The sequence below is a fragment of the Dermacentor andersoni genome, chromosome 2 (genome assembly GCF_023375885.2).
Source record: "Dermacentor andersoni chromosome 2, qqDerAnde1_hic_scaffold, whole genome shotgun sequence".
Classification (NCBI taxonomy): Eukaryota; Metazoa; Arthropoda; class Arachnida; order Ixodida; family Ixodidae; genus Dermacentor; species Dermacentor andersoni.
This window is the reverse complement of record NC_092815.1, coordinates 59645108-59665790: the sequence shown is the minus strand read 5'-3', so window position 1 is coordinate 59665790 and position 20683 is coordinate 59645108. Positions and strand designations below refer to the sequence as shown.

The window sequence follows — 20683 nt, the reverse complement described above, 5'->3', positions numbered from 1 at the left end:
TAGGTGCGCCCTTTGCATTGAACGTGCATATTATTGCACCAGGTGGCACGCCGTGTAGCAGTAGCGGTACAAGGTAGATAGAGAAGTCTTGAGGAAGAAGAACGTCGTATTTTTGTCCTAAAAGCGAAGCATCGATTGCGACAGCAAATTAGTGAACAGCTACACGAAGACAGTAGTTTTATAGGCCGCATAAACTTTAAACATAGGCACACTAACTAAATTAACAAGCATGGTGTCAAGCGCGCACAAGCAAGCATGAAGACATCTAACTCGACGACCACAGAAACTCGCTGTGAAAACGCTGGCGCGAGGAAACGCGGCAGCAGCAGCGAGCGAAGCGAAAATTGTGCTGTCGATCGCTTCAACGAAAAGTGAGCGCCGAGAACACACAGCGCGCACAGCCGCGAACACACAGCCGCCGCTTGCACAGTTGCAAGCGGAGTAGAATGCCGCCCCCCTCTCTCTCGCCTACCCCGGTGCTTCGCAACGTTGCGTGCCTCGCGCACGACAGGAGACGTCGCGCTTCCTGCCTACTTCCGTCTCTTTCGCGTGGGCGAGATATAGCCGCGATTGTCGGCTCCCCTCGCATGCCTTCACGTGCAAATACAGCATAGAGCGCGCGGCTACGGTTTTATCGGCCTTGGACTTTATACGGAATCTCACGGCGATGAAGACGGCCGAAATGCGCTTGGAGTGTGCATATAATTGCTATCGCATAAAAAGAACGTTATGTAGATCTATAAATATTGATATAATGAAAAATATGAATAGCATACATGATTAATTCACGAAGGCGAGGTGACTGTTATCAAAGGGAATGCCATTAAATCATTATCATCATCAATAGCATTGTCTCGTGCCATTGACGCGCGATGTGACATGCGCGCCACGTAGCGTCGACATGTACAAACATTGCATTGCAGTTCCGTTACATTCCACAAGGTGTCCCGACATGAAAAAAAAAATGAAATTATGGGGTTTAACGTGCCAAAACCACTTTCTGATTATGAGGCACGCCGTAGTGGAGGACTCCGCAAATTTCGACTACCTAGGGTTCTTTAACGTGCACCTAAATCTAAGTACACGGGTGTTTTCGCATTTCGCCCCCATCGAAATGCGGCCGCCGTAGCCGGGATTCGATCCCGCGACCTCGTGCTCAGCAGCCCAACACCATAGCCACTGAGCAACCACGACGAGTGTGCCGACATGTAACAGTTGCATGTAGCAGTTGCATGCACCATGTAGCTGAAGCTGGTTAACTCAAGCAGGCTAAGTGACTATTTGTCACCACCCCGTTTCGAAAGGGGTGCCAGTAAACCATGATTATCGCCAGCGTCATCAACAGCAACGTACCCCGCCACGGGTTGTGACACGTGTGCCACGTAGTCTGGATACCTGTGTTTACGCTTCGGTGCACGTTGGGGCTCCTCCTCGCAAGGTACGAACCACTGCTGATAAGCGAATCGTAAGGCAACTAGCGCAGCTCTAACCAGGCAACGTCGGGCTTATCACACCACTGTGCAGAAAGCAAGGAGGTTACATACTAAATCTGCTGGAGTGGCGGCTGCTGCGGCCGCCTACGGGAACGAATTAAGCGACCGGTGGCCATATTGCCGTGGGCAAAAGAGCGGCTGCCCAGCATATAGGCAGCCGCGGAATACGCGCGGCACTGGATTGCGTTTTCGGTTTCCCGATAAAAAATCGCATAAAAAATATTTGTTTATCTCACTTCACTATTTTACTTGCGATTAGGCAATGTATAGTTACCGCAATATATGATACTAAATTTATTTTTTGTGTGCATGAAGGCGTTTTAATCATTAGCTTCTTTTAATGCGTAAGGCATCCTTTGGCGAGTATCCCAACTCCGTCACGCGAAAAGTGTAATGCCTTTTACCTGCACAGAAATGCCTAATTTGTGAAGTTCGGACATTTAATTGTTATAATAGTGTAAATGTAGATGATTGGTAGCTTTATAAGTGATTGGAAACAATTTGAACCAAAAAGATTTTGTCAGAGAGATAGCCCGTGGGGATACATGGAGCTCCATAGAAAATACATGGGGAAGCTTATGGTAGGCATGGGCCAACTTAAGTTTGGGCGTGGGTTAACTGAATGTTGGGGGTAGGCCAAGTTCGAATCAAGGGGCGGGCCAGTTGACATTTGGGGTTGGGCAACCTGATATTCTGGGGTGCGCGAACTTCAAATTTGCGGGGGGGGGGGGGGGGGGGGCGCAACAGGACGCCCGCGTCGGTAGAGCCGGCGCAGTGTACAGGAGCATGAGCGGGCTGTAGCCGATGCTATAGATGTATAAGAAACTCGTACATTGTGAAGTGTTTCAAAAGAGGGACGTATGGCTAAGGAATGGCACCGGGTACAGTAAAGCGTTGGGAAAGTCTTGGGTAGATTTCGGGTGCTGGCAACCCGGACACTCGTATACGACTTCCGAAGGACGTGCGAACAACCCTTTACAGCTTCGCTGTCTTTGATCTATTAGCTTCTGCGATTTGCACACATCTGCAAAGCTTTATTTCACTGCGCACATCATGCTTTCAAGAAAAATAAAAAAATTTAGCAATATACCGGACTGGCTCATTCTAGTATATTGAGCATGTGAATGAGCGGTTCTCAAAGCAAAATAAAAATTCACGAGAAAAGTGATCGATTATGTTGTCGCAATAATTGAGCTTAGAATTCCTTTTTTTTCAGGCTCTAATTATACAGTAAATCAATTATATCGTCCAACAATGTAATTGTCATCACGAAGTTTTTACCATTCAACTTTTAACGGACGCGTCTCTTCTTCATCTGGAACATACGTCACTCATGGCACCATTTTTCCCGTTTGTTCGCAGGACCAAATGTGGAATTTTACGAAGAAATAGAGAGCTTTAAAAATGAAACGGCTAAGCTTCGTGAAAAAAATGTGACTATAATTATTGCAATCACACACAGTGGCTTTAAGCGCGAAATCGACATAGTCAAGGATGTTTCAGATATAGACATACTGGTTGGTGGACACACAAACACGTTTCTCTACACAGGTGAGACAACTGAGGGAACTTGTTACAACATGCAATGTCTTTTTCCTGTGTTGGGCAGCTGCGCTATTTATTTTATAGAGTTGTGAGCGCGACTACACCCAGAAGCGCTCAAAAACGCTATAGGAGTTCTTTCATCGCAGTGTTCCAAAAGAAGTACATTATTACTCTATCTATATATTTTTTTTTGTTGAAAGGCATATTAGAGGCCATGTATAGGCAAATTTTGAAATGTGTGGGTCAATTAGGGGCAAAACAAAAATATATCTGAACCGCTACTGTCTGTCTGTTTCGAGGTCTTATTGAAAAGCTTATAAAGTTTCTCCGCTGTCCTGAAAAATCAAAAGTGGCATAAATTTTGTACTTAAAGAATAGGAGGGCACTCTTACGCATGACGGGCACCGAAAGTTTGAAGCGTGGAGGTGAATTATATAGTTTAACATATAATCACTGAATTAATGCTCGTACATTGGCAAGCGTATTATCTTCATGCGTTATACAAGGCCTGTAGTTGGTTTGCGCGGTCTCTTCGGTGATCTAACCAATGCATATTGGTTATATTTCTTAGAAATAGGAAGTGTGTGTTATTTATGTTATACGGTAAAAGCTTAAACTATAGATTAAATTTAAGCGAAATGGTGGTTGATGTGCACACCACAATAAATGTGTACCGAAGAATTGTAAAAAATTCCTTTGTAAAAAATACCCTAGGCAAGTCTTCGAAAGCGTTACAAGTATCTGCGGTGAATGCTTGGAGAGCACGTTCTAACTAAGGCAACTGAAATTCTTAATACAACAGCTCAAAAGAAAGAGCTTTGCTGAAGATAGAATGTGAATCTGCAAGGTCTCACAAGTCTGCTGTCTTTCTTTTTTAAAATACAGGAAGTGGCCATCCAAAGGAAAATAAGCCGGCAGATGTGTACCCATACGTTGTGAACAGAAGCGACGGCAGCCAAGCGCTTGTTGTGCAAGACTACTGCTTCGGAAAGTTCCTCGGCAGACTGCATGTCACATTCAACAGCACCGGCCATGTAGTAAACTGGGGAGGCAACCCTATTCTGCTGGACCGTAACATAACGGAAGGTGAGGCCATGGAGGTATATTGCAATGCGAGCCGCACCATACTGAGCTGAGCTAAACGCGTCACCGATACAAAGTTACAATTTAAGCAAATCGGCGGGAAAAAGACACAACAAATTCTTACACGGGCTAAATGAAATAGAATGGCTTTGTACCAAGCATTCCCGTTCTTATATTTCCCTTACCCCTGCGTAGGGCAGCCAACCGGACTCTAACAACGTAAACCTTACAGGTCAGGGTCGAATTCTCAACACGTAAAACGTGGTGCTATTGACAGCACTGACTTTTCCGACTAAATAGTGTAAACAAACATGTTGAAATGGTTTTCTGGGATTCATTTAGGACAATGTGTTTGCGCTGGCTGTTCCCTCTTTTCAACGCATATAACTCCCTTTTATTTTTAATGGGCATCATGCTCAGGTCACCCGTGCTCACGGGCGACCTGAGCAAGTGAGTGCCATAGCAAAGAGGGGCGATATCGGAGTATGTGGCATATGGCCGAAGCAACGAAAGTCTCAGAATTACGACTACACGTGTCAAATACGCGTGGCTTGAGGAATATGGTCCGTCACTAGACTGCTCGAGTGCTATTCGTATGGCCGTCAACAGTCATCGTGAGATGAGTTCTACTAGAATTTTTACAGCGTGAGCTATTATGGACTCATTCCAATAGCCGATTCGATTCGCGATGTTATCCGCCACCGTCGGCTTTGGTCGCAGCTATCGCGAACGATGAAAAAAAAAATAATTTCCCGCCAGGATCCAATCCGGTTCCTCTGCGCGTAATCCAGGAACTCTACCAATGCGCCACAGCAGCGCTTCCTAGCTGCTGCGAAAACATATCCTATGCAGGCGTCCTAGCGTGGGAGGAGTCACGTGATGTGAGACGTGCACACATTGCATTGCAGTCGCACATTATTGCACCAGATGGCACGCCACGTAGCCGTTGCATTGTATTGAGCCACTTGTCACGCGATGTGAGATGCGCTTAGCGTAGCGTCGATACGTGCAAAATTTGCGTTGTACTTGAGTTGTCTTTCACCAGGCGTCACGATATGTAGTAGCTATAGTTGGATGTAGCAGCTGTAGATAATTAAGTGCACATGTGAACCTTGTGTGCATAACATTCGCAAAAAAACGAAGGCGCGCCAAAAATGATTTTGGAACCATGTAAGAGCACACGGAGCTCTAATTAAAAAGTTCGCAAACGGCTATAAGGGATGAAAATTGTAACATCTTCGAAGGAGACGATGCGTTGCGGTACATCAGAGACATTATTCGGGAAAGCTTTGGCATGAAAGAAAGCGTACGTCAGACTCAGACAGATGCAGCAGCAACAAAGAAGCCTGAGAGATCAAAACTTAGCACATAAAACTTTTTGCTGGAAGAAAACGGAAGAAAGTGTCCCTAAAAACACGGCCGCAGAACCTGACAAAATCCCAATACCGTTAATCAAAAGTCTCGGTTCAAAGAACGAGGCATTGCTGACTAATGCCATAGAGAAAGTGATCAGAGCGAAAGAACTTCCGGTTGGATGGCGTGAAAGCAAGGTGAACTTCATCTACAAAGGCAAACGTGATAAGGATAAGACGAGCTCGTACAGGCCAGTTACGGTAACGTCATATAACACGTTATATATCACGTTACGGTAACGTGAAATATGGAATGATAATGGCAGCCATAAAATTAGAACAGTTCAAATGGATGGAAAAGAATCGGCTGATCCCACGTACTGTGAGAATCGATGTAAGCGAAGCTTTTTATGCTGTTTGCTTTGATTGACGATAATTAGGGGTGATGTTGGTGGCTAGTGTGTAATTTCTTCAGCACTTAGTCCAATACGAGAGCGGTGGATTGATGTGATAGGTTACCTTGCGTGCATCACTGCTGTTTGTCTGCGCAGTTCACAGAACACAGAGGGAGAAGTGTTTGCCTGAGGCGTTGTTGTGCGTCATTGTTCATAATGTATGAGAGGGTTGAGCGGCATCATTGGCTTACAAGGCACATCGCATCGTGGCAGAGGTGTTAAACCTTAACTGAATTATGGGGCTGTACGTAATTCAGTTAATATAGTTGTGTGTATACATTGTATACATACATTCGCGGTCTGCACCACGTTTCGCTGCGTCGCAAAGACGCTCCTGTCACGTACGACGCTTCTTGCGGGCCTGGGTGTCCTCGACACTGAGTGAAAGTTTTGGAGCCAGTTTGCTGGCGTGTGTTTCCGTGGTCCTTCTGTATACGTGGCCAGCACTCTATTGAAACGCCAGCTCCAAGCACTTTCTTCAGGCTATGGACGATTGTTACGTTTACACTATCACATCCCAGCACGCGACCTCTTCATCCCAGCTCCTGCTTTTTTGTCGCATAGGAAAGCAAGCACAGCAAGCGCCATACGCACAAACCATGCAACGCAGCCACGGCGGCGCCGGCCAAGATGTGGGTGTTGCGTTAAAGAAGCCCTCAGATGGACGCAAGATTGCCGCGCGACTGGCCGCTCGAGCGACTTTGCGTGTATTGGCGGGATTCCATCACGCTCGGAAAAAAAGTTTTATGTAGCACGTATTGAGCAACAGGAAGCTGTATCTCCAAGTGACTGCCAACAACATTACTTTGGTTCTGTCGAGCTACGTGGCATTTGCCTATTTTTAAATCTTGGTCCCTGATAGTTGGGGCACCCTGTATATAAATGAGGCTCGGTAGATGATATTGGCAATTATTGGTGATTTCTCTTCCTTTAGTGTTTGCAAACGTTGCTGAGCAAATAACAAAAGAGACCAACTAGCTTCTTAACAGTAAACAAAGCGTTATTAAAGGAACAATTTGGTTTTATTAAAAATAAATCGTCAGAGTTCGCCCTCTTTAGCATAACGGCATATCTATTAAAGACATAGAAAAGAGATTGTGCACACTGGACATATTTTTATTCTTGAAGAAGGCTTTCGACGGTGTACAACTGAATGTACTTTTACTTAAACTCATGGGCACTTATAAAAGGTTATCTCAGCAGAGAATGCAATTCACTGTTATTAATTCGAAACGTTCAGAAATAGGCTATATTAGATATGCCTTACGGCAGGACTCTATTCTAGGACGTACATTACTTCTTTTATGTATTAATGACATAAATGTACCTGGAAGTGAACGCTTAGTACTATACGCCGACTGCACTAACGCATTGCTAAACGGTTTTCGCACGCTTCTTAGAGAGGCAGACCATTGGCTCCAGCACTTAAGATTCTCGCTTTCATCTAACAGCTTACAGTTAAACAAAAATAAAAAGTCACAGGCCTGCGCGGCGCACGCAGCGCATATATACACAGCGTAAGTTGGAGGAGCGGCTCCATAGGAAACCGTCGTGGACTGCTTGAAGACGGTAACTACAAGTACTGGGTATGCGGAAATTAGTGTTTTAATTTGCAAAGACGCTGTCGTGCCTAATTTGCGGCAGCACGCACTTCGCGGTCTTCGCGGAGAAGCTTCCGGGCGGCTTATTAGGATGAACGCAATTGAGAGTCATGGCGGTGAAGCTGCCCGGTCGAATATTCGGCAGCACGCACTAAATAGCCTTCGCGACGAAGTGTCCTTGCGTCGTTCTCACGAGAACGAACTGAAATGTCCGCCCGGCGTCAACGACGAGCTGCGGCTTCTGCTGCTCTCTGCACAGCGGTCTGCTGAGGCCAACATTGCCTTGAACAGCCGCGCGCGTAGCGCTACGATTCGCTTCTTCAGCAGCGGTTCGTATACCTTGCGAGGGGGCGCCATAGCGTGTACCGTAGAGTAAACACAGATATCGAGACTATGCGGCGCACATGTCGCATTCCTTGACACGTGGTGCGATGCGATGCCACTGCTACATGTAGTTACGCATGGTGCATTACAACGCCACTAAAATCAAAAGTTTGCACGCATCGATGCTACGCGACGCGCCTTTCCCACCGCGTGGCAAGTAGCGTGATACGACACAACTACTACAGGGCGTGCCACCTGGTACAATAATATGCTATTGCACTGCAAAATATGCACGGATCGACACTACGTGGCGCGCACCTCACATCGCGTGATTTTTCGCGCGCTAAGACGCCTGTATAGGCATTCTTCCGCAGCAGCTAGGAAGGGTCCGTCCGTTCTTGTGCTAGAATGTTACCGCTCGGATTAGCTCAATACCTTCCTGATGTAGTAGTATCATCAGATGTCACATATGTTCCAAGGGCTTCTTGGGGCTTTCTCAAGGAGGACGTTGACCCATTTCTTAATAGAAAGATTCAATCTGGAATACATTTTCACTGCGAGTCTAAAAGCAATTGCTGCTGCACTATAGCGGACTCCATTTTCGCCGATCCTCTGTATTATGCACCTTATTGAAGTCGACCTTACCACGCCTGCGCCGCAGGCGTGACGTACTCGTGACGCCTGCGGCAGAAAGGGTGTTCCCCATCCGTCGCCCTGGTTTGTGAGTGGTGGTGCTGGCTAACACTCCCAGCGTTAGTTCTAACAATAAAATATAAATACGCAAGAAAGCGGATAGGAAAACGGCGCCGCGGTAGCTTAATTGGTAGAGCATCGCACGCATAATGCGAAGACGCGGGATCGTTCCCCACCTGTGGCAAGTTCTTTCTTCATCCAGTTTCATTTCCATCCATTTATCATTTATTTAATTGAATCAATAAGTACAAGTAAATTCCCTTATGTTGCTCTTGGTGTCATTGTTTGTTAGCGTCTTATAAGATATATATATATATATATATATATATATATATATATATATATAATGTAGGTATTTCTTTCTTGGAGCCGGTGATTCATAAGCCGTAAGAAGTGCAGAGGCGCACTTACAGACACAACAAAAGAATAAGTCGAAGCTTGAGGGGCCCTGTCTTCATCAAAGGCCAGTTTCCCGAAATGTTAATTTAAACGGTTTTTTTTTTTCAATCTCGCCTGCTCTTGTGACGGCGCACGCAACCTTATTTAGACAAGGTTCTTTATCCTATAGAATCGGCGAGAACAGTTGGGAATCTTTCCGCCATCCCGACACATGTGGGTGCGTCTTGGGCCGAGTGAAAACATGCAGCAGTGGTTTGTCGGTGAAAGACGTTCCCCGAAAGAAAGTCAAACAATATACGTTTGCCTATTCCCCCTCTTGAAAGACATCATTCCGACGCTGTAAACGCAACATGATAGCGAGAAAAGTACACGTGAAGAAAAGAAACTAACAAATCAATAGAGGATTTAAGTTTCCAAGCAAGTTAGCGCGCGTACAGCGGCACGCTACATGATGACTTCAGGTTGTGTACGGTACCGCTGTGATCGCCTAACATCATCAGGCACGACCTCATAGTCCAGTGCACCAAGACGTCGGAGTATCTTGTACGGCCTAAAATATCGTCGTAGTTGCTTTTCGCTAAGCGCACACCGGTGTCTTGGTGTCCAAACCCAAGCACGAGCGCCGGGGTGGTATTCCGCGTCGACAAAAACGACAAAGGAAACCACGCTACTGATGCAGAAATCATTAAACTGCCATTTTTAGAATGTGCTTCTTGCGTCTAGAATCCCTACAAGCAATGCCATCGAGGCCACATAAAGAAAGCCCATCCGCTTAAGCTATCGTCGACCCGACCACAATTCCTCACCCTCACCAGTAATTCACGAATTTTACCTACAACCACTTACAGCGCGGCGAAAGAATGAAATTAAGTTGTTATATGGCTTTATCAATTCATTATGCTATTTCTTCAGTAACAATCCACAAACTTTCGCCGAACAATCTTTTACTCGAAGTCACCAAGCTCCGAACATCGTACCTTTTCACACACATACTGACGCCTTGAAATAGTTTTGTTCCACATGCAATTAATAACCATAATTTATTGCTTCATGAACGTTTGTCGTTGTCTGAATTTCTAAGTGCTCTGGCATAGTGGTAAATGTATAAATAAGGCGTTTCTTATCCAAGTGGTTTGCTTGCCTTTCATTTGTATTTTGCAATAATCTCATTCACAAGTGCACGCCTTCATACCCTGGACCCTAATATACAGCTCCGTATACCGTCGACCTTCCACGACGTAACTGCACCCTTCTACTCCGCCTATGGCTTGGAGTAGCATTTTCAAATGCGCACTCCTTCCTTAACGGAATGGCCAACAGCCCACTTTGTGACTTCTGCGGGTGCAAAGAAACAATCGCACAACTTCTTTGCTAGCGCCCTCGTTTCAACCCGCGAAGAGCAGCCCTCTCAGCCATCCTAGATAGACCAACTGGACAAGCGCTCACTAACGGAAAACAACATCCTTGTAAATTGGTCTACGTGAACATCAACGCGATCCGCTATGAAGGCGCTGCTGCGTTACTTAAAAGACATGGGACAGTGCCCACAGAAACAGTTCTACGTCGAGTGTATGTGCGTCTGTGTGTGTGCGCGTGGTTATTTTTATTCTTTTTCTCTCTCTCACCTATCACATTCCCTTGCCCCTCCCCCGGTACAGGGTAGCCAACCGGAGATAACCTCCGGTTAACCTCCCTGTCTTTCCTTTGCCTCTCTCTCTCTCTCTCTCGTTCAGTTTCCGGTTTTATAGTTTTATTCGCATCATTCGTATTTAATGTATGTATGCTTCTTTACTCGGCTACCCCTGGTATAAATAAATATATAAATAAATAAATAAACAAATTATTTCTTAGATAGATAGATAGATAGATAGATAGATAGATAGATAGATAGATAGATAGATAGATAGATAGATAGATAGATAGATAGATAGATAGATAGATAGATAGATAGATAGATAGATAGATAGATAGATAGATAGATAGATAGATAGATAGATAGATAGATAGATAGATAGATAGATAGATAGATAGATAGATAGATAGATAGATAGATAGATAGATAGATAGATAGATAGATAGATAGATAGATAGTGGCAATGATGAGTGCATGTAAAAGTGGTTTACATCATATCTTGCAGAGTTGCGCACATTGTAGTCGATGAGCACTAACGCCGTTTTAATGTTCTACCTGTAAATGCTGCATTGAGTGTTATCAGAAAATGAATTGCTGGACTTTTTTTCAGATGAGTGCATAAAGGAGGTGTTAGAACCATTCAAGGAAAACCTCACAGAACAGATGAGCGTCGTGATAGGTAGTACTAAAGTCCTCATGGAGCATAACCACGACATATGTAGAATGCAAGAGTGCAACCTCGGCAACCTGATTGCGGATGCATACTATGAGTATTACCTTAACATGAGCAACACGACGAGCCCTTTCTGGTCGGACTTGAACGGTGCCGTCGTCAACGCTGGCAGCATCAGAACGGCGCTCCCGAGCTTCTGTAAGTAGAACTAATAACTAAGTGTTCTATAGGACACCGTAGGGAGTTCCACTGTATTTAGGAAGCACTTAGCGACCAAACACAACAGCTTCGCCAGCCTCAACCTCAATTCATAAACGGTAAATGCATTACATTTGGCTTTGCTTTTCTTGAGAAGCTCAATGTCTTTTAGGATACGTTAAAGATATCTGTTTCCGCATGGGACTACATAAGAATTGCCCCAACAAAGAAAAAAAAGGCAAAACAAGATTTCATTTCTAATGTCACCCGTTGTGTTACCGTTTATGGTAGCGAAAAGTTGCTTAATCCAGGAAAGTAAAAGCTGCGAACAGCAAGAAACTTCAACCTTATTTTTGAGATTTTATGCTTATAACAGTCCATCGCTTCTGGCCGCTTAACAGGCGACTAGAAGCTGGGCAAGGCGGTACCTTTGTTCAAATCTAGCGACGTCCATTCTTATCTTAATTACAGACCTATAGCCCTAAATAACCCGGCAACTCCACCAATTTGTTATGTTCCAGAAGTCACATATAACGATGTATTTACAATATATCCAATAGAGACAATGATGCATAAACAAGATGACTGTCGAGACCGATTCCACTTAGACACGTTAGATCATCTTTTTCTGACTGGCGCCACTCTTGGTCGCGCCGTAACAATATCATCTACTCAAGTTTACCTAACTTTCTCTATAGTCTTATGCATTTTCTTACGGCTAAGCAGCATTGTTTTCGTAAATCATTGTCATATGAAGCGTAACTTATTTGTTTGACTAATTAACTCTTCGCTGCTCTTGAAAACGGGTGTTTCATCGATAGCATGCTCCTAGACTTTCAGAAGAATATGATCTTTTCTTTCTCCCACTACCATATTTAAAATTAAGCAAATCAAACAAGATCCCAATATTATTGCTTGAATTAAAAGCTTTGTTTAATGGACCGCAATTTATTAAAGCTACCGATTTTGATTTTCCTACATGTAGAGTTACTTAGGGTATGCTGCAGGGTTCCATCCTCGGGCCTGTTTTATTTATAATTTACATTAACGACTTCACTAGTGCAGTTCAATCATCTATTAGGCTATATGTTGGCGATTGCGTAGTTTATCGAATAATAATTTCTGACGCTGATATAAGAGCACTTCAGTCTGACCTTAACGCTATTACTAAATGGCGCAACGCATGGCAAAGGCGTTTGAATGATAAACCTGCACTGTAACAAGAATTTCCCGAAAATCGACCATGTGTAGCCCTCCTCTTTACAACATTGATAGTTAAACGAAGTAACCTCTTATAAAGATCTAGGATATCACATAACTACTAACCTATCTTGACAAAATCATGCTAACTACGTACGTTAATAATAAGGTTAATAACACGTCAGTTTATTTACGCCGCAACATTGCGAGGTCCCCTTCGTCTCTTAAATTAACACTATATAAAACGCTTTGTAAAATCTACGCTCGAATGTGCATGCGCTTTGTGGGATCCTAGCCCAGAATTTCTTATTGATGAACTATATAGAATCGGTGCGAACCGCAGTGTGCATTTCATTTTGTTAAATTACTCCCACTTTTCAGAGTATAAACGATGAAACTTACTTAGCAGCTTTCCCATCCCGAACATTGATAAACGGGGAAAAGCCCCGTTTATCAATGTTCCGCGAAATGTTTTTCACCTTAAAAGTGAACACCTTAGTCAAGTTATCTGTCAGGTCGTACTAACCACCGCCATAAAGTTTGCGTCCCTTTTTGTCCCACTAATTTGTATCCTGATTCATTCATTCCAAAGGCAGCCAAATAATGGAATCACTTGCCCACCCTTGTAATCATCATTCTCACCGTCTCCGTATTTAAACCATGCCGTTGAAGATTATTGCTTGCACTAACCGCTTATGACAAGTACGTTGTTGTTTTCACCACTCCCTTCTGTATCGCCTTCGGGCCACTGAAGGTACTAAGCAAATAAATAAATAAATAAATAAATAAATAAATAAATAAATAAATAAAAGTGTTGACAGTCGGAAAAGAGGCAGAAACAGCGCCAAGTCACTTCCACGAGTGTGTTTATCGAAACATGATACGATGCACAAGTCAGTACCACGATTGATTAATGAGTCGAATCATGTGACTATTATGACCTAAATAGTAGAATGGAAGCTGTTACTACGAGCAGCATTGTCATGATTATCAAGCAAAGAGCTCTACGGCACCTTAGTGTCTCGAACTAAATTTTCTCAAATAAATAGCGGAAGCTAGAAAAATTCGAAGCTTTCTAAACGCTTTGCACGTGTGCAGACTTGCTGTGCTAGATTCACTTCTTTTGGTCCCCATGCATATTCTGGCAACCCTTTGGGAGCATTACATGCGAGTATAAACTTACGTCAGTATCGTAGATTAGTAACCTAACTTTTTTCGCGTCTTCTATGCTTCCACATATAGACAACGTGACTTGGGGTGACGTGGTGACTACTCTTCCATATGGAAATTCGCTATTAACAATGACACTTACCGGAACTGACGTGCAACAAATGTTCGAGCACGCCGTCACAAACTACACGACAGAGGAAGATAAACAAAAAGGACGTTTTCTTCAGGTATCAGGTGAGCTCTGCAGAGAAAGAAAAATTGTATCCATTTCCACTCCATGTAGATCGTATACCTTTGGCTGTAGTTCAGCAGATATGGCTGCCCGCGAACGTGGGCACAATGCAAAAACGTGTGTTCTGGGAGTTGAGTGCTGTTGAAGAATCTCAGATGACAAAAATTAATCTAGGACACCGTGCTGCGGTGTCTATCGGAGCTGAAATGAAGTTTTTTTGTTTTTTCTTAATGGGGTGGAGGGAACTATGCGAAAATTTTCTTGCCTTCCAGTTGTTATTACGTAAATGCGTCTCAGTTAGGTCAGCCGCGTATTAGAACAACAAACGACCGCTGTGGCGTTTCCTGAAGGAAATAAAGATTAGCAAACTGAAAACCTAATTGAGAAAACGAGGACAAACGGTTTTGTTCCGTTAACTGCTCGTGACAAAAAATTGAAGTTTGGTGGATGACACAGGGCCACGTAACAGGAGGCGAGACGTTGTCGTTGACAATTACAAAGAGTTAACTGTTTATCAGGGAGCCTGAATAGCAAGTGCTAGAAAGCAAGCGTTTTAAAGAAATGCCTGTAAAAAACGAGCATAATTTCCAATCACGATTCCCTTTCAAATCTAATCCTAAACTACCGTCTAAAGCTTTGTCAAGTATTTGAAAAGTCCCCAGAAGTCAGTCTCTCACCATCATTCGTTCCATCACATCGCGGCGCGAGCACTGTACACAAAAGGGGGTTGTACACTTCCGAGGTAGTTATAAGAAATTCTCGCTATTGAACAGCCTCCTTGTTTTAGTACCTCGCGGGACGTAGTTTTCAGTAAAAAAAATATAAACATTTTCATTCTAACTGAAGCATCTAGCCTTTTTACGCAATGCCGTCGACAGGGGTCTGATGAAATGGTTACAGCATGCTTGCAAAGCAAGGACATTGTTCTCGTGAGCTAAACTGTGGAAGCTATTCCCGGGCTCGTCCGCTTACGCACTTTCCATAATTCTCGGACATTCATGGGTTTCAAAAACGAGTATTTTTGGAGTGCCATAATATTATTCACCAAAACTGTGAGAAGTCAGAATAAATTACCTGTTTCCTGTTGAGCATTGTTGTGCGTTCCTCTCGTTGTTAGCGCGCATTGTTTCTGGCTACAACACCACTTTAGATGTGCTGAGCTGGTGTCATACTATGATCCGATATAGATAGTTGCTCATAAGCGCAGATTGCTTCACTGTTTTCTCATGTGTGCAGGCTTCCGGGTGGAGTATGATCTGACGAAGGATAACTATCAGCGCGTCGTCTCTATCAGCGTTCTCTGTGCAAACTGCAGCGTGCCAACGTACCAGCCACTGGATGATAATAAGACTTACAAGATTGTTGCCGCAGATTTCATTGCAAGAGGTGGCGATGGATTCAAGTTTACCAACTCCGTGACTGTAAGTGACGTAGGTAAGTGGCAATCTATATATAATAGGTGAGCTGTAGTTCTGCGTTGTGGTCTGCACCCATCAACCCCATCGTTATTTTTTCTTTCCTTTTTCTGTTAACACAGGGCCAATCGAGTATGAAGCATTAGAGAACTACGTCGTTAAAATGTCCCCGGTGTGGACGCCAAATGAAGGACGTATTAAAATCACTTTGAATTGTACGGATGAACTAGCAGTACAAAACTACACAAAATTAATACGTGAAAACCAGACGTGCACGGAGGGGACTTGTCGTCCAAGCCAATAAACGTAATGAGCTTACCAAAACAGGCTTTTATGTGTCTGTCTGTCCTTGCCGTTAAGCCGAGGACGACCCCCGCTTCATCGTCGTCAACTCGTCCTTTTATCTTCAAGGTGGTGCAATGCATATTCTGATAACATTGCTAAATTAAGCTTTCCGTGCACTGAAGGACACAACGTGAAGTGAAACCTTCAGTGTTCACATCACGTGGCAGCTGTGAGACATATGCGCACCATGGTTGCGTGCGGCCTCTGCGTTTTGCTCTTGCATAGTGTCCCAGCTAGCATTAGTGAAGCTGTTTAAAAACCTCGCTTGTGCAAAATACGATTACGAGACCTCATCAGCCGGCTTCCAGCATCATGATAATTAAGTGTGCTAATTAACTGGCTAGTTATATAATACTGACTAATCATCCTTCCCGTGCTTGAAATAAGGGCATCGCCTGCGACTGGAAACCTGTTATTGTGTCCTAAAACATCCCATACAGTCTTTTTCATTGAGTTATGTTCTTTGGTTGGTAATAACTTTATTGAATTGTCCGGCAGCTTTTTGTAGATGCGGGCTCAGGTGTCCCACGACGGGACGTATTGTTCCCCGCCCCCGGTCAACACGGGCGACCAGGCATCCCCGAACCTCAACGAGGAAGCCCACCGCAGAGCGCGAGAGCTGACTCACTGCGCCCGGCCGGCCTCTCGGGAAGACCGCCGAGCCGAACGAGACAGACTGACCGGATACAACGACATCACAAAGATGCACCAACCAGCCAGAAGAACATTCCCACCATCCATCACACAGAGACCTAAACAGGGCACAAGCACTGGCTCTACGCCAACTACAAACAAATACCTTCCCGAACCCGCTTTACCTCAAACGGATATTCCCTCAAGTACACAAAGAAGACACATGTAAGATTTGCAAACGGGGCACAGCTACGCTCAAACACATGCTATGGGAATGTAACACCCAACGCATAAACGAGTTAAACTGCAAGACCCTATCACTGAGGCTGACGGCCGCTCTGTGCAGCTCCGACCTCGGCGACCAACTCTGGGCCGTCCAGCAGGACAGCGTAAAAAAAAAAGAAAGAAAAAAAAAAAAAAAAAAAAAGATGTTTGTGCTTTACTCGTAGCGCGCGAAATATGAAAAGTTCCACGTGATTACGCGCTCTTAAGGGGCAGACGACCGCCCAGAATAATATTCGGTGTAAATGAAAAGCCCATGTGAAACATTCTGTTGGGGCATTAAGTAGGAACTATAATTTTAACCTGGCACAGAAAGTCGCAGTATACTGTATGTAATAACGGCTTTACGTCGAAACCGCGGTGCTAAAGCTGGATGTTCACCCCTTGACTGCAGGTTACTGTGCGTAAGCTGCAACCTATTAAGCGCACCAAACGTATTGTTTAATAGTACAGTCTTTATATCATATAGGTCTTTGCGCTTTATTTCATGTGCATTATGATCTAAAAAAAGTTCATGCTTACAAACGCCACTGTCTTTGTAGCAGTGAGTGGAATGCATTGCATGGCGGCACACATACATGCTTCTGCACGCGTGCAAGCTTGCGGGTGAGTATTCTGAGTTTTGTGGTCTTCGCGTGAGATACAAAACTCAATCGACTAATTGGGCCGTTAATGGGTTCCAGCTCTTCACGAAGAGCACTACTGGTATGCCATACACGACTTGCTACCCCTCAATGCCAACCGGAAAAGGCAATATCAAAGAGGCCGTCGGTCGCACAGTGCCGTCTTATCATCTCGTCTGCTCTGCGCACTTAGGCGCCTTAAACTACCTGCCGTCGTCGAATCACCATAAGAAAAAAAAATATCAATCACAGATGTAATGACGCTGTGGACTACATTTATGGGAGAATAAGTAGCCAAATGAACAAATAACCTGCTACTGGATTCTCGCACGTATTGCTTCCTTGCGTCAAGTGACGATGCTCAATCGCCGTCCCTTTTCAGTGTAAGCTCAGAGCCCGTTAGTTAGCCTCCCGCGTTTTGTTGAACATAAATGTTGATTGACCCAACTCTGGGCAGTTTTGAAAGAATTCACAGCGCAACAGAAGCCATTTGAAAGCCAAGCACACAGTTGCTCAAAATTGAAAGAAAAGTACTGAAATCGAAGTTTGGGAATGGTCAACACGAATTAAGTTCATCAAATGAAACAACAAAAGAACTATCCACAGGAAGTTAGCTTGCCAACCTGCCCTATAAGTACTCAGAGGCAGCTGGCAGTCTGACGCGCTGACCAGTGAGTTGTCACCTACACGCACGGTGTTCGATCTTAATCATTTTAGTTTGTTCATGCTTAATCCGAAGATGCAGGAACGTTTTAAAATTGCTTGACGAAATTCCAAGTATTCCAATAATGAGAGTGGAGCGAAGAATGGAACACGGTCGTGTAATACTCTCTTGAGCTCCTCGTGTTACGTCATGAGATTTGGACGTCCACAGGGGACTAGTTCATAGCTTATAAGTAAACAAGAATTATATAGCACTCAAAACGACCCACAGTCGACCTGATGAGTCTTCAGCCCCGGCGGATCGAGAGAAGGGCCTATATTCCAAAATGTGTCTTTCGAAGCTTTGTCGTTCATTCATCCCCCCAGTGAGTAACTGTCATCACGATGTTGAAATATACGGTGACGAAACACAAACGATCAGCACAACTTTTGCAGTCGTTGTTTGCTTTTTTTTCCCTCCAAGCTCAACGTCACGTGAGATGCAAGGTTATGAAGAGTTCTCAGGCAGCAAAAGGACATTGCGTGAGGCCCCCGTGTACGCTGACTCCAGAGCCTGAGCGTGCAAGCGCAAGGCGCGATATTTCATGCTTGCCTAAGTGAGCCAAGGCCGATGTTTCGGCTTCGAGGCCTCGACAAAGTGCAGTGTTCGTACTTATTTTTCTTTTTCTCGTATACGCGCGTTCACGCTTGTGCCGGTTATAATGAGAGTTATTTGTCTGCCGTTCTTGCATAACTTCTCTTTTTGTGTCGCATTGCATCGTGACCAGTCGGAGACGCTGGAGTGCTCGAGTAAGTCACGACTAAAGTAAGTTAAGACTGACCAGGGAATTTTGAGGGACTAGTTGGTTCATGGTAAGCTTTGGGTACTGGCTATGACGTCGTGCTGCTGAGCAGGAAGTCAGACGTTCGATTCCCAGCCGCGGTTAAATACAAAACACCCTTGTATTTATATACCAGGCGATCATTTTTAGACTGCATGGAATTTTTAATAGTCGCCTGCGGCAGGCAGCATAAACCTTGCCGTTGAGCTGGATTACTAGAAGAGGCGGACATTATTAGAACCAAAAATCAAAATATATATGTATGTAATTAACAGAAGATAATTAATTAACTTCCTAATTATTTACTTTAGGGCACATATTGCAACTGACGAATTGTAGCCGGTGAATTTGCAAGACGTATATTCACTTGAAATGAATTTCCAGGATGACATCAGCTTCAAGATATTTCCCAAAGTGTGGCGCGAAATACATGGGCGCTCCAGTTATTTTTGTGCTTCAATGCTAGAAAGAGCGCTTGGTTAAAAAAATAAGTGGTACAACTGCGCATTTTCGCGGCGAGTTTAATGGCGCGTACGTCAAAGTAGGCGTCATTCTGGAAATTCATTCCAAGTGGAAACTCGTCGCAATATCACCTGCTACAATGGGTAAATTGCAATATGTGTGCCGTAATGTAAACAATTAAGAAGTTAATTAGTAATCTTTCCGGTAATTAGATTAGCATGCGTTTCGATTTATCGGGCACGTAATCTCCGCGGCTGAGAACAATTTAATTCAAGGACTAGCATTATGTTGTCTGCAACAGGCGGTATAAAAATTCCACAACAGTTAAAAATGATCAACCCGTAGATTTATGTTTACGTCAAAGAAACCCAAGAGGTCAAAATTAATCCGGAGCACTCCACTATACGGAGACCATAATAAACCACTGTGCACTTCTGGGACACTAAACACAACAATCTATTTTTTATTTCTTTATTTTTTTCTGGGGGGCACTAACTGCGCAAGATCTATAGTAAAGGCAATATACTAGAAGACATATGACGTAAGTAAGAGAGCACTGGGCTCCAACCCATAAGTTTCAAGTACCACAAGGCCAAGGTAAGAATGAAGGAGAACAACTAACAAACTTTTATTTTCAATTTTGTGAAATAATATAGTCGTCTTCCCGTCACCCGTATATCAAAATCAACTATCATTTCCGTAGCCTCGCCTACGGCCAAAGGCTCATGAGGCTGAGGCTATCTCATAACATTGGAGAAACATTGCTGGCTGTCATGTCACGTGAACTTCGTATCTGCCTTCTATAAAATTTATTATTGCTTTTCTGACTTCACTAAAAATGTTTACGCTCTTAAGGGTGTTTTCTTGTCACACTGGTAACACCCTTACGGTTAAGGCTTTACAAAAATTTACAGAGACCGACAACGGAGCTCTAACTAGACGTGCGATGACAAAAGACGTAGTTAAAAACTGTGTAATTATTCTGACAGCCTCGGGCGCACAGAAATTTCCGACAGGAGAGTTTCATATCTCTCGCTGTGAAATTCTCTTGTCGGATATTGCTGTGCGCCCAAGTCGGTGAGAATAATACCATAGCTTTCAACTACGTCTTCTGTCATCGCACGTCTAGTAATAGCTCCGTTGCCGGCCTGTATAATTTTTTGTAAGGCCCTAACGGTAAGGGTGTTACCAGTGCGACAAGACCCTTAATGGTGCAAACATTTCTACAATGCTAATATGCAATACGATACAATCTTTATTGTGCATAAAGAAAAAGAAAATACAGATAGCAGGCCTGCCAAATCCAGCAATATACATTCAGATAAATGACAGCTGGGCATAGCTACCTTTTTATTTGCGAGTCAGCTTAATCAAAAATCTTAAGTTTT

At 43.9% G+C, this 20683-nt stretch overlaps 1 protein-coding gene across 2 annotated transcripts in view; it reads left to right on the top strand.

Moving 5' to 3' along the window:
- The window catches only part of LOC126542227 (snake venom 5'-nucleotidase-like), a 64749-nt gene extending 47122 nt beyond the window's left edge, over positions 1-17627 (top strand). The window contains exons 5-10 of one of the 2 annotated variants that reach the window (XM_055077108.2): positions 2856-3044; positions 3924-4124; positions 11189-11449; positions 13892-14053; positions 15288-15485; positions 16310-17627. In XM_055077108.2, the coding sequence (XP_054933083.2) occupies positions 2856-3044; positions 3924-4124; positions 11189-11449; positions 13892-14053; positions 15288-15485; positions 16310-16434 (1136 nt within the window). In that variant the 3' untranslated portion in view covers positions 16435-17627. Of the gene's footprint in view, positions 1-2855; positions 3045-3923; positions 4125-11188; positions 11450-13891; positions 14054-15287; positions 15486-15588; positions 15796-16309 lie in introns of those variants that run through there. The other variant, XM_050189189.3, reaches the window with a different exon arrangement.
- The last annotated feature ends 3056 nt before the right edge of the window (positions 17628-20683 follow it).